Source organism: Pediculus humanus, genomic scaffold, assembly GCF_000006295.1.
Source record: "Pediculus humanus corporis 1103172107436 genomic scaffold, whole genome shotgun sequence".
In the NCBI taxonomy this organism is placed as follows: domain Eukaryota; kingdom Metazoa; phylum Arthropoda; class Insecta; order Psocodea; family Pediculidae; genus Pediculus; species Pediculus humanus.
The window spans coordinates 478,158-495,818 of record NW_002987058.1 but is presented as its reverse complement, the minus strand read 5'-3'; the positions used below and the strand labels follow the sequence as shown (position 1 = coordinate 495,818).

General features: G+C 30.9%; 4 protein-coding genes across 4 annotated transcripts; all 4 read left to right on the top strand.

Annotated features, from left to right (window-relative positions):
- Nucleotides 1-186: 186 nt before the first annotated feature.
- Nucleotides 187-3,297, top strand: Phum_PHUM087570 (DNA excision repair protein haywire, putative; the record flags this gene model as incomplete). Its single annotated transcript, XM_002423787.1, has 7 exons — nucleotides 187-199; nucleotides 276-970; nucleotides 1,148-1,490; nucleotides 1,674-1,993; nucleotides 2,070-2,336; nucleotides 2,472-2,928; nucleotides 3,008-3,297. 7 exons carry the CDS (start codon nucleotides 187-189, stop codon nucleotides 3,295-3,297), a joined length of 2,385 nt encoding a protein of 794 aa, XP_002423832.1.
- A 261-nt stretch (nucleotides 3,298-3,558) lies between these two features.
- Phum_PHUM087560 (uncharacterized protein) lies at nucleotides 3,559-7,711 on the top strand (the record flags this gene model as incomplete). Its single annotated transcript, XM_002423786.1, has 15 exons — nucleotides 3,559-3,648; nucleotides 3,791-3,829; nucleotides 3,974-4,054; nucleotides 4,154-4,364; nucleotides 4,446-4,558; nucleotides 4,635-4,871; nucleotides 4,973-5,259; nucleotides 5,336-6,047; nucleotides 6,139-6,303; nucleotides 6,370-6,482; nucleotides 6,558-6,688; nucleotides 6,796-6,926; nucleotides 7,003-7,182; nucleotides 7,262-7,390; nucleotides 7,484-7,711. 15 exons carry the CDS (start codon nucleotides 3,559-3,561, stop codon nucleotides 7,709-7,711), a joined length of 2,847 nt encoding a protein of 948 aa, XP_002423831.1.
- A 2,675-nt stretch (nucleotides 7,712-10,386) lies between these two features.
- On the top strand, nucleotides 10,387-12,609 carry Phum_PHUM087550 (uncharacterized protein; the record flags this gene model as incomplete). Its single annotated transcript, XM_002423785.1, has 9 exons — nucleotides 10,387-10,494; nucleotides 10,632-10,790; nucleotides 11,007-11,144; nucleotides 11,293-11,391; nucleotides 11,476-11,568; nucleotides 11,647-11,835; nucleotides 11,915-12,061; nucleotides 12,150-12,343; nucleotides 12,423-12,609. The coding sequence occupies 9 exons, from the start codon at nucleotides 10,387-10,389 to the stop codon at nucleotides 12,607-12,609; spliced, it is 1,314 nt and encodes a 437-aa protein (XP_002423830.1).
- A 115-nt stretch (nucleotides 12,610-12,724) lies between these two features.
- Phum_PHUM087540 (uncharacterized protein) lies at nucleotides 12,725-17,415 on the top strand (the record flags this gene model as incomplete). The annotated part of the gene is made up of 13 exons (XM_002423784.1): nucleotides 12,725-12,933; nucleotides 13,019-13,149; nucleotides 13,232-13,371; nucleotides 13,455-13,640; nucleotides 13,713-14,215; nucleotides 14,304-14,590; nucleotides 14,657-14,855; nucleotides 14,934-15,008; nucleotides 15,092-15,772; nucleotides 15,851-15,964; nucleotides 16,034-16,170; nucleotides 16,256-17,223; nucleotides 17,311-17,415. 13 exons carry the CDS (start codon nucleotides 12,725-12,727, stop codon nucleotides 17,413-17,415), a joined length of 3,735 nt encoding a protein of 1,244 aa, XP_002423829.1.
- Nucleotides 17,416-17,661: the final 246 nt, after the last annotated feature.

Here is a 17,661-nt window from a genome sequence, read left to right as displayed (position 1 = left end):
TGATTTTGGTACCAGTTCAAAATATTAATAATTTTTTTTAAATAAAAAAGTTTTAACTTTCTTTAAATAATTAATTTTATTTTTTTTTAATATGTGATTTTAAATATGTAATCAAACTGCTACTTAAAATTTTTTTCTGTGTTTTAGTTGTTTTTACAGGAAAATTGAAAATTAAAATCATTGAAAATGGACTACAAAGGTTTGTATTTTTATGCATTTTTTTTAAACCTTACAATATCAAACTTTATTTTTTAATATTTTGAATAATCTTTTAGGATCAAAAAAATATAAAGACAAAAGTGATAAAAAAGCAAAACGAAAAAGAAGAGAAGATGATGAAGAGTTTATTGATGATTTAGCAGATGTTCAAGAAGGTGAAGGTGTTCCTGAAGCTGCTACAAAAGATGTAGAAAAGGATACTAAAGCTGATGAAGATGAGTTTGGTGCAAAAGACTACAGATCTCAAATGGTTCTTAAAACTGATAATAAGTGGAGACCGCTTTGGGTAGCTCCAAATGGTCATATTTTTTTAGAAAGTTTTTCGCCAGTTTACAAACATGCACATGATTTTCTTATCGCCATTTCGGAACCTGTCTGCAGACCAGAACATATACATGAATATAAATTAACTGCATATTCTCTTTATGCTGCCGTGTCAGTTGGACTTCAAACCGAAGACATTATTGAATTTTTATCCAAACTTTCAAAATGCAGTATACCTGATGGTATAAAAGAATTTATTAAATTGTGTACTCTTTCCTATGGCAAAGTTAAATTAGTATTAAAACATAATAGATATTTTGTCGAAAGTCCATTTCCTGATGTTTTACAAAAACTGTTAAAAGATCCAGTAATTCAAGAATGTCGTTTAAAAAGAACTGTCGAAAATGAAACCTTAACAAAAGAAGGATTTATCGCTGGAACAATTGATAAAAAAGGAGTTTCTGCATTTAAAAATACAGCGACTAAGGTTTGATCAATTTAAAATTTTTAAATTATATGTAACTTAGCTATAAATTAAATAAAAATATTTCATGTTATTAATTGAATTAATTTAAGGAAAATTGTGAAAGTTTATCATATTGAAAATCTTATTGTAAATGATTGAATTTAAATATCTAATTTATAATTTTATAATTTTTTTTAGGAAGTTACGGCTACCAATCAAAATACTAAAACAGAAGATGACAAGACAATCGAAGAAGTACCTGAAGACATAACCATGTTTTATGATAAAATAGACAAAGAAGAAGAAGAAGATGAGGAAGAAGTAATTTCAAAAACTGTTTCATTTGAAGTTGATCAGGAAAAAATTGAAATTTTACAAAAAAGGTGTATTGAATTAGAACACCCACTTTTAGCTGAATATGATTTTAGAAATGATACTCATAATCCTGATATTAATATAGATTTAAAACCCTCTGCCGTCTTGAGGCCTTATCAAGAAAAAAGCTTAAGAAAAATGTTTGGAAATGGTAGAGCTAGATCTGGTAAGTTGAATGTTTTTAATTTAAATGTTTTGAATGTTTTTTAATTATAAACTGCCCAAATAAAATTTTCATTTCAATACAAAGAAACTTAAAATTTATAAATAATTCTAAATATAATCAAATTTTTACAATATATAGTAGTTATTATTGCTAATTACGAATGAAAATTTTATTTTTGTAAAGGAGTTATCGTTCTTCCTTGTGGAGCTGGGAAAAGTTTAGTCGGAGTAACAGCTTGCTGCACTGTAAGAAAAAGAGCACTGGTACTTTGTAATTCTGGAGTATCTGTAGAACAGTGGAAACAACAATTTAAAATGTGGTCGACAGCTGATGATAGCATCATTTGTCGATTTACTTCTGAAGCTAAAGATAAACCAATGGGTTGTGGAATATTGATTACTACATATTCAATGATTACACATACTCAGAAGAGATCATGGGAAGCTGCTGAGACAATGAAATGGCTTCAGGACCAGGAGTGGGGAATAATGGTTTTAGATGAGGTAATTAACATGTTTAAATAATTTTCAAGTGATTGATAATTTTATATTCTATTTCCTTCTAAATTTTTTTTTCTAGGTTCATACAATTCCAGCGAAAATGTTTCGTCGTGTATTAACAATTGTACAATCTCATTGTAAATTAGGATTAACAGCGACTTTACTTCGAGAAGATGATAAAATAGCTGATTTAAATTTTTTAATAGGTCCAAAATTGTATGAAGCTAATTGGTTAGAATTACAAAATCGTGGATTTATTGCTAGAGTGCAATGTGCTGAAGTTTGGTGTCCGATGACACCTGAATTTTATAGGGAATATTTAATTTGTAGGACCAGTAAAAAATTGGTGAGTAACTTTTTTTCACAAAATAAAATTATAATGAAGGGTACTAAAGAAGGAAAATAATTGTTAAAAGAAATCTCAATATCTCAATTGACTACTTGTGTATATTAATTCAATCAAAAAAATTTTTTTTTTTAGTTATTATATGTGATGAATCCAAATAAATTTCGAGCTTGTCAATATTTGATTCGTTATCACGAGAGAAGAGGAGACAAAACTATTGTATTTTCAGATAATGTTTTTGCTTTAAAACATTATGCTATTAAAATGAATAAACCATTTATTTATGGACCCACTTCTCAAATGGAAAGAATACAAATTTTACAAAATTTTAAAATCAATCCCAAGATAAACACTATTTTTGTGAGCAAAGTAGCTGATACTAGTTTCGATCTTCCTGATGCATCTGTTCTTATACAAATTTCTTCTCATGGAGGTTCAAGGCGTCAAGAGGCTCAAAGACTTGGAAGAATTTTAAGAGCCAAAAAGGGTGCTATAGCAGAAGAATATAATGCTTTTTTTTATACCCTTGTATCGCAGGATACTATTGAGATGAGTTATTCAAGAAAAAGACAGAGTTTTCTCGTTAACCAAGGTTTGATGGTTTTTTATTTTATTTTTTAAAGACTTAATGTGAAAAATAAATATATTTATGCTTTATGTGTGTGTTTCAGGATATAGTTACAAAGTGATAACCCAGCTAGCTGGCATGGAAGAAGAACCTGATATGTTTTATAAGACAAGAGATGAACAAGGACAATTACTACAGCAAGTTTTAGCTGCAAATGATACTGATGCAGAGGAAGAAAGGATTCCAGGTGAAGGTGGCAAGCCAGGAGTTATGGCTCATAGAAGAATAGGAAATATCAGTTCTTTATCCGGAGCAGATGACGCAGTTTATGTAGAATACAAAAAACCAAGTTCATCCGTAAAACATCCGCTATTTAAAAAGTTTAGACATTGATAACAAATTATTCAATATAAATTTAAAAATTAATAAAAAAAATAATTTAAAAAATTAATTAATGTTTTTTTTTATATTCTTTTATAATCTTTACAAGTATTTAATTTAAAATTTGAATTAAATATGAAAATTTCCACTAAATTTTTAACGGGTTTAATTTTAAGTTTAAATTTAAAATCAAAAAAAAAAAAATTAATATCATTTGATATATTATTTATATTGAAATAAGTTGAAAAAAAAGTAATTTGGAAGATTTTAAAAATGTTATACGTTTTAATTTATCAGTTAAAGATGGCAGTTTTAAACTGTTTGTATAAGTTGTGCCAACTTAACAAGCGAAATAACGCCGCGGTAAAGTAGTTAACGGTAATGATGAGTTTAAAATTGTCACAAATTAATTATATTAAATTATTAAGTTTATTTTTGTATCATATTGTAAATTAAAAGTGTTAAAAATTAAAATATTACGATGATTACCAATAATCATTTTCAGAATATGGATAATCCTTTAGGATTTGGAATTAGGATCGAGGTTAGTTATACATAGCAAAGTACTTTTAAGGAGCTAAAGTATTTTTTTATTTACTTTTTCTAAGCAATAATTATTACAAACACAAATTTCTTACACATATGAATGTAAAATATGTTTTTATCTAAATATTAAATATATTTTTAGGACTACGAAGTAGGACCTTTTCTAGGAAAAGGAGGATTTGCAACTGTGTACAAAGCTAAATGTTTAAGAACTCAATTAATTGTTGCTATAAAAATGGAAAGTAATTTATTATCATTTAGATTATAAGCTTTTTATTACTAACATTTTATAATAATTTTTTTTTTTTTATTTTAAATTTAGATTGATAAAAAATCAATGTTTGCTGCTGGAATGATATCGAGAGTGAAGCAGGAAGTTTCTATACATTCAAAATTAAAACATCCCTCTGTTTTAGAACTTTATTGTTTTTTCGAAGACTGTAATTATGTTTACCTTGTTTTAGAATATTGCGAAAATGGTGAACTTCAAAGATTTTTAAGGCAACAAAATAAAGTCTTATCAGAATGTGAAGGTATGATTTTGTTTTAAATTGAATATTTAATTTTTTTTTTTCAATCAAAATTTAAATTCACATTTAATTTTTAAAATAAAGCTTATGAGGTCCTTCAACAAGTTATAGACGGATTAAAATATTTACATTCGCACAACATTGTTCATAGAGATCTAACATTAGCCAATTTACTTTTAACCAGAAACATGAAAATTGTGAGTATAATAAATTAGGTATTTTCATCAAGTAGATTTTAGTTTTTTTTCTAATTTTTTTGGTTCGCCTAATTAGAAAATAGCAGATTTTGGTCTGGCTACTCAATTAATGGCACCAAACGAAACTCATATGACCATGTGTGGAACGCCCAATTACATATCACCCGAAGTAGCGACTAGAAGTTGTCATGGACTTCAAGTAGATGTGTGGGGTCTTGGAGTTATGTTGTACACATTATTAGTTGGGAAACCTCCATTTGATACTAGTGCAGTTAAAAGTACTTTAACTAAAGTAGTTATGTCAGATTATAAGGTCAGAATATTATTAAAATAATGGTTTTATTTTTTTCTAACTTTAAAATTGCCATGCGAAAAAAATAAAAATTTAATAATGTATTTTGTTTTGGATTATAGGAACCTGAAAATTTATCTTCTGAAGCTAAAGATTTGATTAGTAATTTATTAGAAAAAAATCCCAAGGATAGATTAACATTACCAGATATTTTAAAACATCCATTTATGATGAAATATTCTCATAATCGAATATTAAATTTTATGAATGATTCCATTGACAGTGGTCAGTATACAATGTCAACCAATACAAATAATTCGCAAAAAAGTTTGACGAATTTAAAAAATTTGTCAGTTCGCGGTGACGAGGATTTTCGTTCCAAGTACAAAAATTCACAGGTCACGTCCAGGTAATGCACGATTCAAAATTTCCTACCTTTTGTCATTATTTTTCAGTAGTTAATAATAATTTTTTTGGATTTTCAGGCCTTTAGAAACGCCTGATTTGAAAAGAACGCATCAAGATATCAATACAGAATCTTTATTTCCTAATTCGAATAATGGTCCACATGTTTTTGAGCATCTTCCTCGTCAGTGTTTTTCAAATTATCAGAATAAATGTGGTTCAGAACATCCATGTAATCAACAATCGAGTAATTTTCATAATCGAATTTTTTCCACCGGAACTGATAATAATTTTATCGTTGAAAATCCCTGCTTACGAAAATCTAACAGTTTGTCAAATATCGCAAAACAAAGTAATCCCATTTATCGAGAAAATAGTGAGACAGCATTTTCGGATATTCGTCATAATGCAAATTGTGGGAAAACCCTAAATAGTTTATGTCATTGCGTGGAAAAGTTTAAAAAAGTCGTCGATACCCATTGCTGCACGAATATTCAAGAAGAAGAAGAAGTCAGAAAAAATAACATGATTCACGGTTGCGATGCTCACGGTAGCATGCAAGGAAAAGAATGTAATCAATTCATTCAAAATTCATGTTGTTCGGGGAGCCAATACAGGAACAATTGCAGTCAGAACAAAGTTATTTATGCCAATCAACATTCTGTAAATTCGGAAAATGTCGATTGCATCAAAAGTTCATCTGTTTTACTGTCGGAAAATAAATTCACATCCGGCGAAAAAAATTCATATCCTTCGCCCGAATCGTGTCGAATCGTAATCGATGGAGTAAAAGTAAATATTTTTTTTTTTTTTTTTTTGCAGAAAATGGAAAATACTCCTGGGTAAATTTAAAATTATTTAATTTTTTTTTTTTTTTTTTGAGGTTTTACCCATTAATTCGGAAAGGTTACAACCTGCCAGACATAAAACGAACAAGGCTGTTTTAAGTATAACCGAGTCTGGAGAAGTTGTTATTGAATTTCTCAAGAGGAAAGGAAAGGAAGAAAAAGTCGTGGACTGTTGTAGAATTTCAAAAGATGGAATCAGGGTAATTTATTTTAATTAAATATGGCTGTAATATTAAAAACCTAATCGAAATTTTTTTTTGTTTTAGGTCGTCGTTTATTCAGTTAACAAACCGTTAAAGGATAAACCTCCTGATTTGCCAGAATTAGGAACGGATGGAATATACAGTTATGAAAACCTTCCTCAAAAACATTGGAAAAAGTAATTGAATGGGAAAAGAGACATTTTTTTTAAATGATAATAATAATAATAAATTTACATACATTTTTATTTTAGATATTTGTACGCGTCTCGTTTCGTTAATTTAGTCAAAGCGAAAACTCCAAAAATAACTTTTTACAGCGATCAAGCTAAATGTTTGCTTATGGAAAATTCACCGGATGATTTCGAAGTCATGTTTTATTCCGGTGAGCAAAATAATAAAATTTTATTTTTATCGTCTTCGTTATTACTTACACCACCACCACCGCCACCATCTTTAATTAATTTTTTTCCTTTGAATTTGATCCGGCAGGAGGAAAAATAAGCAAAAATGGAAAGATTGTTAAAATCATTAACGAATCCGGGAGTTTAAGCAGTTATCAAATGTCGGATATGACGAGTGGAAATAATAATTCGAATCTTAACGTGCAACATTTTCTTCAAGTGAGTCTCCCACAGGATGACTAACAAAATTATCAATTTATTTAATTAAAATTTTAATTAAAAATTTCATTTCAAGTGTTATCAACATTGTTTGAAATTGGAGAAAACGTTACAAGACATGACGTCATTCGGAAACAAATCCCTGAGTTGTTTTCCAATCATCGTAGGAAGAAAACCAAGTTCCTGTGGGAATATATTCAGTGCAAAAGAAAATACCTGTCATTCGAGTAATAGTGGATTTTCAAATTTAACAAGCGTAAGGATTACAATCAAGTGAAAATATTAACTTGATCGTTACGTGAATGAATGAAATGTTTGTTTTTGCTATTATTCAGAATCATGGATTTCTCACATCGGTAACACCTTATCAGTCCAGAGCTCAGAGTACGCCGAAAAATAAAAAACGTTCAGATTCCGGGATAAGTCGCAGAATTCGAGTGGCTGGATTAGGAGTTGCCGTCCAGGTAATTTATATTTAATTATTACGGATGGAATATTATTAAAATCGTGTTGATTTTTACTATCTCTCTCTCTCTCTCTCTCTCTCTCATTTGCAGTTTCCTAATGGAGCCATAGAAATCGAGTATTTGGACGGTTCGAAACTTTTATTCAATTCGAATTCGGGCGAAATAATATTTTCCGATTCGAAAAATACGGCAATTAAATACAATCAAAAAGAATCCATACCCGATTGGCTTAGATATAAATTAAAAGACATAACAAAAGTCATACCATATTTAATAAATCAAGATTCTGTATTACCAAATCCTAAATTAATTAGGTAGCAATGTTGTTAATTGTGTATATTTATATTATTATTATTATTATTATTATTATTATTATTACTTTAAGTAAATTATCTATCTCTGTATAGAAATAAATTTTTTAAAATAGATTTTTTAATTGAAAATTTTATTCGTTTCAATTTAGTTTAGTGAAAAACTAATTATTATTATTATTATTATTATTTTAAATTTATTGTAAATTTTAATGTAAAAAAAAAAAACAATTGTTAAACATTTAATGGAAAAACACATTATTAAAGAAATTATTAAAGTAACGATTTGGTTTTTTTTTTTTTTTTTTAATAATTATTTAATTTATTTTAATTAACGTTAATTGATTATCTCATATTAATTATTTTAATAACGGGGGAGTGATGTTATAAACATTTGAAAATTGGAGGGAAATTTAAAATTGTATGTTTTCATTTCACAGCCTTTTATTAATACATTTTGTTTTTAATCATAATCGGTGTAGTGCTCATTTGAATATTTATTTGATAGAAGTTATTTTATATAAATATAAATATTATAAGTCGTTATTTTATTAAAATATATATATATAAATCGGAAAAATAATTCAACATGTTTCAAAATCCTAAGTTTGCCATTGAAACGGATCAAATAGAAGAAGAAAGAAGGAGGGCTAGGGAAAACACATTGCAAAATTTAGCTGGATATTTAATAGTTATCGGCGTGATTAATTTGAGTAAGTAATTAAAAAAAAAAGTTAAATTTTATTAAATACAAGAAGGTACTTAAATAAATAAAAGCATTAAATTCAAAAAAAATTATTTTTTTTTGATGGCTTTTTTTAGTAAATGAATTTTCAATATACATTAACCTATACAAATAACAGTTGATGATTATTTCTTTTTATTTTTTTGTTTTTTTTTTTTTAAATTTTTTTAGTTGGATTTTTAGTTAAAACAATTCAAACAAGCAAATCCCCTTGTCATCCATAAATTTTGTCATTTCGCTTTTTTAATTTGGAAATTTTTTTGAAAATTAATAATACTCATCATGTGAAACGATTATTTTGTAAATAAAATTTAATCCAGTTTTATAAATAAACTTTTTTCTCTAATGTGCTTTACATATTTATTTATTAAAATAGTTTTAAATATTTAAATAAATTATTAAAATTGATTTGATAATAGTAAGATGATGAGGTTAAGTATTTTGTGTCGATTTTTTTTTTTTTTTGTTTTCAGTTGGTTATGTTGTGAAGAAAAATCATACACCATTATTCTAACATATTATTTATTATAAATAATAATAATAATAATAATAATTTCATCATTAATTCAAATTAGCCGTAGGAGTGTTATACCAACTGGTTGGAAGAAATGTTTTTAAATTAGCAATTGATTGAGAATCGATTCATTTTTTTTCTTAATTAAAATAATATTATTTATATAATAAGTATGTAGATATTATCTTTAGATTTTTTTTTTTTTTTTTTTTTTTTTACATATTATTTCATTAAAATTTACCATTTAATTTAATTGTGTAATTTTAATATTTCCTTTCTATAAAATTAAATATTTTTTCAATCGTTAAAAAAAATGCTTAATAAAAAAAAACAAAAAAAATTATGATGTGCATAATTTTAATTGCATTTTAAAATTTATCTGTTATTTTTTTTTTAAATAAATGAGGTTAAAATTAAAGTTTTACTAAAAGAAAAAACAAAAATATCATTTTAATATGAAATATTTAGGAAAATTTAGTTTTTCAATTGAAAAATTTTTAAAAGAAAAAAATTAGGAAGTGAAAGTTTTTTTAAAAAATTATTTGTAAAAAGTTAAAGTTCATGTTTTTATTTATAAATATATGATCCATAAATAAAATCCACGTAATTATGTGACAATTTCATTAAAAATTTTTTCCGCCATTTTATTTCGTCGTTAAATATTTGCCATTGCGTTCTGGATGTGTTTATATCTCTATGACTCGATTTTGTTATATTTTTCTCAATTCGATCGTTCTTAAAAGGCGGTGGAATAAGATCAAGGAAGGATGGCTTCGTTCTTCATCTAGTAGTCAAACATCAAAATTAAATTAAAAATTTAAAGTTATATTAGAGAAATAGTGTTTAAAAAAAAGTATTTTTACTTTTATTTAAATTTTTTGGGTATGTAATTTAAAATAATTTTTTTTCCCATTTTATTTTTTAAATATAATTTTTTCACATAAGAAAATTTTTCCAAACCTCAGATAAAATTTGAAATGTGATTGTTGTAAATTTGTAATTTTTTTACTTTTTTTTAAAAACAATTTTTCTGATCTTTGATAAATATGTATTACGAACGACAAATTAGAAAAGTCTTTAGTATTTAAGAAAACCAAGCGTATCCTTATTTATTTAATTAAGAGTGTCAGTTGGTATGAAAAACTTGATTTGATTGATACGAGAGCATTCTTAATTAAAAAAGTTTTATTCAATTTAAAAAAAAATCATACTTTTCCTCTTTCATTTGATTTTGCAGTTTAGTTTTATCATCACGTTTGAAAAACGAGCAAACTAAAATTTTTTTTGTTTTTTAAAAAACAATTGTTGAAAAATTATTTTAAAAAGAAACTGATTCTTACTTTACATTACATTTTGTCAAAATTATTTACTTTTTTATATAATTTTAATTTAATTTAATTATTAGATACTGGATTAGTATAAAATGGCTCCTGGTTTGAATGGTCGCCAAACTGGAACTGTGCCCAAAAATAAAGTAAAAAGTAATGGATCCCAGTCTCAAAAATCATCCAAAGAACATTATAACCAATCTGTAAGTTTTTATTTCATGTTCTTGCATATATGTAAACCTTAAACCTTAAAACCTTTTACAATATTATCACAGTATAGTCAGGCATATATATTTAATAAATCGTAATAAAAATTAATATTTGTTTCTTTGTTTTTCAGTCTTCCACTCCAGTTTGGGATCATTTTTCTGGAGTTGGAAATAAAAAACATGCTGGTACCAAAAGTAGCACTCATTCAGAAAATGAAGTCGATTCAATTCATTGCGAATTAGAAAGGTCTAGATCGTCAACGATGACATCGCAAAACGAAAACTCTGAAGTAAGTTACATTATATTAAATTTTAAATAGTTGCCGAATTTATATAAACATTTTATTGAGCTTAAAATTTTATTTGGTTTTGATTTGTTTTGGTTTTTATTTATTAATAACAAAATTTTTAATAATTTTTTCTCGACTAAAAAAAAAATATATATAAAACTTCCGAGAAAAATATAATGATAATAATTATGTAAGTACATTAAAATGATTTTACAGGATTGTTCTCATAATAGTTCATCGGATAAAACTAAATTATCAGATCACAAGCAAGTTGTTAATAAACTTTCACAAATTCAAACTTACCTACAACAGACTGCAGATCTTATGAATGTTTTAGTTAAATCGTCAGATTCGGTAAGTGTTGCTGTGCATTGTTATGAAACCAATGAATGGTAAAGAAAAATTTTTTTTTTCTAACAATAATTGAAATTGTATTATTATTATATTTTTATAATTTCATCATGTTTATCTTTTTTTAAGTGTTTACATTATTTTTTTCCAGCAACCAAACGAATGTGGTGATTCAAGACGAATGCAAAAATTCAATAAAATTTTAACAGATAATTATGGACCAGGGTTATGTCCTTCAGAAGAATTAAGTGTAAGTTTTGTGTGAAGTCTTTTGAAAATTTATATTAAAAAAAAATTGTTTTTATTTAACTTAAAGTATTTATTAAATGTGTAGGGCAATAATAATGTTGAGACTGATGAAGAAGAACTTACGAGACAATCTGAAGAAAGTTCAAAAAAAATAGAAGCTTTACAGAAAAGGAAAAGGGTATGTGGGTAAAAATAAAATTTAAATTTTTTTTTAATATTTCATGCGCATTATGACCTGTTTAATTTTTTTTGAAAGGATTTATTAAAGCTACAGGAAAAAGCAAAACAACAATTACAAGAAGCACAAGCAGAACAATCACGACTTGTGGCAAGAGCTTCAAATTTACATCAGGAACTGTCGTTAAATAAAACAATGGATTTGAATGTCAAACAATTAAATCAAAGGTTAAAAGCCATTCAACAGATTTACAACATGCGAAATCAGGTACGGTTATGACATAATCGAATACCTGTTTTGAATTGAGAAAGAAAGATTTGTAATTGGCACATTGAATTTTTTTCAGGTTTATGAAAGTCTGAATGAAAACCAAGGGAGAAATTTAGAAGGAAAAGAATCTCACGAGGAGCCACAAATTCGGGAAGTACTCTCGGATACAGAGACTGATTTGCAATTAGTTTCCGATAAAATGGAAGAACTGAATGTCATGAAGGTACATGTCGATGGAGAAAACTTTTGTAAAATTTATTTTTTTTAAACAACGCATTCGAGTTTGAGTAATTGTCTCACATTCATTTTAGACTCAATTATTGGAAATACAAAAAATAATGGCGTCTATAAATAATGCTCATTGTTCGGAATCGAAACAACGCGAACAACCGGAATCGTGTAACAGTTCGAAGGAAAATGTTAATTACGTTCAAAACGGATTAACAACGGATGAAGAACAACAACAACAACAACAACCCAACGATGAATCTAGTAGTAACGTATTGTAAGTAGATGATGAAAAATAAGAATTTTCCATTTTCCTTTCAATCGATTGTTTGATTTGAAAATGTTTTCCCTTTTAGAAAATTAGACCAAGTCAAATCAAAATTGAATCATTTAACGGAATTACTCGAAATCGTACAATCGGCTCAAAACAACACCGGATTGTCTCCGTCGTATTTACAATTAGTCAGTAATTTAGTTAACGAAGCCAATTCATCGATTCCTAGTCCTGCTGAATCAGTTGCATCTCAAATTAAAAATAGGTGAGCGAAGAAGAAGAAGAAGAAAAATAACAAAATGGAGGCGATTTCTCGGTTTAAATTTATTTATTATTTATTTATTTTTTATTAATTAATTAAGCGAAGAAATATCGATCGAAACGATGCAAATGATGACGAAAGAATTGGAACAAACCACGGCTGCCATGAAAGAGGAAAGAGATAAATTGGAAGCCGCACGGGTCGAATTGCAAAACATGGCGAGGAAATTACCGTTGAATAAATCGAGAGTCGATAGTTTGTCACCCGACGACGATGATTCGGAAATGGAGCCGCCATGTTTGAAACTTTCAAGCGTTGATTCGGGCTACAGGTAGTAGATGATTTTTCTTAATTTTCCCAATACTTGCTACCTCTCGGTTCAAAAGTAAACCTTCCATTTTTTTTTGTTCAAATAGGCCTTTGTCGAGAGAAAATATTCATTCACCTCATTCGAGTCATAATAATGCTACTACCTCGACGAATAAAGGTAAAATTAGGCAACAAACCGGAAACGGAAACGTTCCATCATCATCGGGATTGGATAGGCGTAAGTTAAATAATGAATTTTTATGATAATATTATATATTTTTATTTTTTTATTATAATTTAATTTAAAATTTTTGTTTCAGAGTCTAAAAACGATACGCTCTCGAGATGCTCTCATCCATCTTCTTCCGTCGGTGGTTCTCATAATTTGACGCGAGAGTCAAGATGGAGTCCGTTGTCGTCGGTGACCAATACCAATGACAGAACAAATTTTTCTCTTCAGGTAATAAAAGGGAGAATTTTTACTTACCTGTTTTGTAGTTTCTCAACTACTGACACTTTTAACACAAATTTTTTTATTTCAAGGCTCAAAATCAAATGGAAATGTCGGGAAATTTTTGCGATTACGCACTCATGGAAACCATCAAACCGGATGAAATATCACTGCAGGGAATGTTTCAACAGCATCAAATGTTGACAAAGACGGTTGCTCAATGTTCTCAATTGCTTTGGATACAACAAAAACAAATAATCGAACTTCGAAACGCTCTCGTAAGGAAATTTGATTTTTCCAAATATTTTTACTATAAAAATTTTTTAACTCTTGATACGTTTTTCTTTCAGATGTTTCAAAATGAAAATTATTCAAATATAAATTTTCCGACTTTTCCGACTTCGTCGTATTATCACGGCGCATCGCATTCGAATTATACAAATCAATTTTCCACGTTTCCTCCACATGTTCAACAACAACAACACCATCATCATCATCATCAAAATCCTTTAAATAATAAATCGAATTACAGAGGGGGAGGGGGAGAGTCGTCGACGTCATCGTCGAACGTTCCTAATCAGGAAATCCAGGAACAACAACAACAACAACAGTATTTAAATCAAGGATTGATTAATTTTTCGGTGCCGGATATCATGGACTACGATATGAACAGGATGGGAAATGTGAATCGGATAAACATTCCGTCGCACGGGAATCAAAATCAAAATTCCGGGATGAATAATAGAAATCCAAACGGGATCGGTTGTTTGAATCCCGATGATTCGGGATTAGCTTTGAATAATCAAGTACCTCCAGGGAACAGGGCAAACAATTACTGGGATAATTTTCGAAGGTAAGAAAAAAAAAGTGGAGGGGAGGGGAGGGGAGGGGAATAAATTTAAAGAATGAATATCTAAAAAAAAAAAAATTTTGTGTTGCAGTTATTCTCGTCAAAACTTACTTTCACATACGAAATCCAACGAGGGAGCAGAAGCCCTGCGACGTCCCACATCTGTGGCCACTCAAATGAGGCAACAGAGGGATTTATTATCGTCGCATAATAATCAGTCCGCCGGAATCGGGACGTCTCAACACCCGAGTCAAACCATTGGAAACGCAGAGTCGTCAACACACAGAGATCATCAGTATTTATTTTCTTCTAGTCAAAACGTCGGAATGAATCATCACGGCCATATAAGTAGAACTCGTTCTTCGGATTCTCAAGGAAGTCACAGGACGACGGCGACGACGATGACGACGACGACGACGGTCAAAAACGAAACGCGACATCAAGATAACGATTCGAGGCATTTTAACACGGCTTCGAGGAAAAACGAAGGGATCGGAGTAGGCGGAGGTGGCGGTGGTGGTGGTGGGGGAGGAGGAATAGCAAGAACGAGAAATCCCGAACCTGGATGTTCTGATAATTTAAGAAGCGTTCGAAACGACGTGAATCAAAATTTGAACACGACAGCTCACAATTCGAGTCAAATGTTTAGAGAACACGGTAACGAGGATCCCTACACCGGAATCAATAATAATAATAATAATAATAATAATAATAAAAAAAGGGTTGAAAGGACTCGGGGAAGAAAAGAAAGTTCTGCTGCCACGACTCATTTGAACAACAGGGGATATAACAATTCGTGAGTTATTAATTTCGTGCATCCCACGTGCATTTCACGCGTATCTGTCTATTCGACAATAAAAATTTCATTTTTGATTTCAGTAACTTGTGGGATAACATATCATCCGAAGTGTCAAATTTCATACGTTCGAACGAAGCGAGACCGCAATTTTTAATTCAATTATTCAGGGGTCTTCAACAAATCACGACGGATCCCCTACGGGAGAGAACGTTGGAATCGATACAGGAAACGGTTTGTGCGAATAACCTCTCGGACAGATCCTCGAACACGAGCGGAAATTTAAATCTAATAGAAAATCGAAACAACATACGTGAAAACCGTTCGAATTTGAACAGGAATCTGTCGGAAGATCCGAACAGAATAGAAGCACTCTTTTGTCAACTCCGTGAAAATCAAAACACGATAAGGCAAAACATCGGAATAAGTTCTTTCGTTTTGGGCGGTTATAACAATTTGGAAAATCCAAACATATCAAACATAAGGGATTTGGCGAATCCGAGGAGTAACAACATCGTCAACGAAGATTTGAGAGATTTGAGAACGTATTTCGAAGCGACCCTGTGTAATTTCGGCGGAAATCATTCGACGTTGGAAAATCCGAACGTGAGCAACATAAGGGAAAATCTAACGAGAGGCCAGGGAATGTCCGACAACGAACATCACGTTCCGAAAAATTCTTATTTGAATATTTGCGATAATCCCACGTTGGACCTGAGGAGAAACCTGGAACCGTCGGTCGCGTCATCCGGATTAGAATTCACGTTTGGTAGAAATGGCGGCGGCGGCGGCGGTGGGGGCGGCAGCGGCGGCTACGATGAATCCGAATATCACGTGATAAGCAACGATCCCGTTCGATTGAGCAATAATCAAGTGGAATCGGGAAGTAATTTCGGCGAGATGAGAGGAAACAGGGATCATCATTTCCCATTGGAAAACGAAGGAAGAAATTCGAGGTTTTCCGTCGGAGAAGGAGTAGGAGGAGGAGGAGGTGGTGTAGGCGGAGGGGGAGGAGACAATTTCAGTAACGCCCGACAATTTCTCGCCAACGCCAACGACTCCGGCATCGACATTAATTTCAATAACGAAGAAAGAAAAAGAAATTACGGAAACGATGAGTCCTCGTCGTGTAACGACACAAACAACAAACATAAAAAAAATGGTAACGAATCGATTTGAATTAACGACTTTTACCGAGTTTATATTTACGAGGCGCTTTAAGACATTTTTTTTTTTTTTCCCTTTAGAAGAGAGAACGGAAGGAGCGGGTCATCACAGTTCAATGATGATGGCACCCCCCCAATGGGATCGAAATCAACCTGGAATAAGAGAAAATAACGCTTTCGAATCGTCGACGTTCAATCCGGTCGGTGAAAATTCGTTCATTCCCGTTTCCTTCCTACCCTCGTCGGACCGAACGGATTTGGCAGAAGCTGATCAATCGAGAAACGACGAAAATTCCGGTGCGGAATCGGATAACGACATGTTGTTGGCTTCGGCATCCGAACCGGATAACGATATCGGAAACGCACAAAATCGTCACAATTTCGATAATTCTTCCATTCCTCGATCCGTGGCACAATCGGAAAGTTCGGCGACGTCCACGAAAAGGAATCAGGGATTCGAAGACTGCATGCAAAATTTTCCGATGGCGGAACCCACGAACGATTTTTCCATTTCGGGTCGGAGCAGAGAATCGTCGGAAAATAATTTTTTTCACATAATCCCGGAATCGGAGAGAAATTTCACGGAAGCGAGAAATTACGAGAGTAACGAAAACGCTGTCGCCGCCGCCGCTGCCGCTCTCGACTTTATCATGAAAAAAAATTCATCGTCCGGAGGACAATCGGAAGAAATGAAAATCGGACTAGACGAAGCGGCGTCAACCAACAACCACAGCAGCAACAACAACAACAACAACAATCATCAAACGATTCACAATCATCTGTACCCGAGTTCGGAAAGCGAAACGTCTCTCACCGGGACCAAATATCAAACGGCTGCGTGTAGTGCGGGAGCGACGGGAGGTGAAGACTGCGTAGAAGAAAGTGGAGGATCGGAAACGAAAGAAGAAGACATTGGAAACGGCGGTTACATGAGCAATTCCGTTTTGGAACACTACGTGGGTGGAACATCGTCGAACGGACTCATCATTCAACAGGATTACAAACTTTCCAATTCAAAACCCTTGACTCATTCGAACGCACTGGGACAGGTGAGAATAATAATAATATTTTTTATCTATCTAACTATCGAAATCGTATCGAAGTTTTAATAATCGATTCGATAAATCGTTTTACAGGGTGATGGTTCGGAAGAAACGTATTCGGATTGGGAATACAGCAGCGGATTGGACGAAGTCCCGACTAAATTGAAAAAGAAAAAGAAGAAAATCGCAACCAAGTAGAAATTATTACAAATATACCGTACCTGCAAACCTGTACCTAATCGACCCCTATTGACACCGATAATGATGATGATATTAATGACAAAATTATTAGTCGTCGCGTATACAAAACGAGAGATGAACGGAAAAAGATACACGAACGCGAACGCGCACACACGCACGGGGACGGGGAGGGGGGGGTGTGCGCGTTCGCGTTCGTGTATCTTTTTCCGTTCATCTCTCGTTTTGTATACGCGACGACTAATA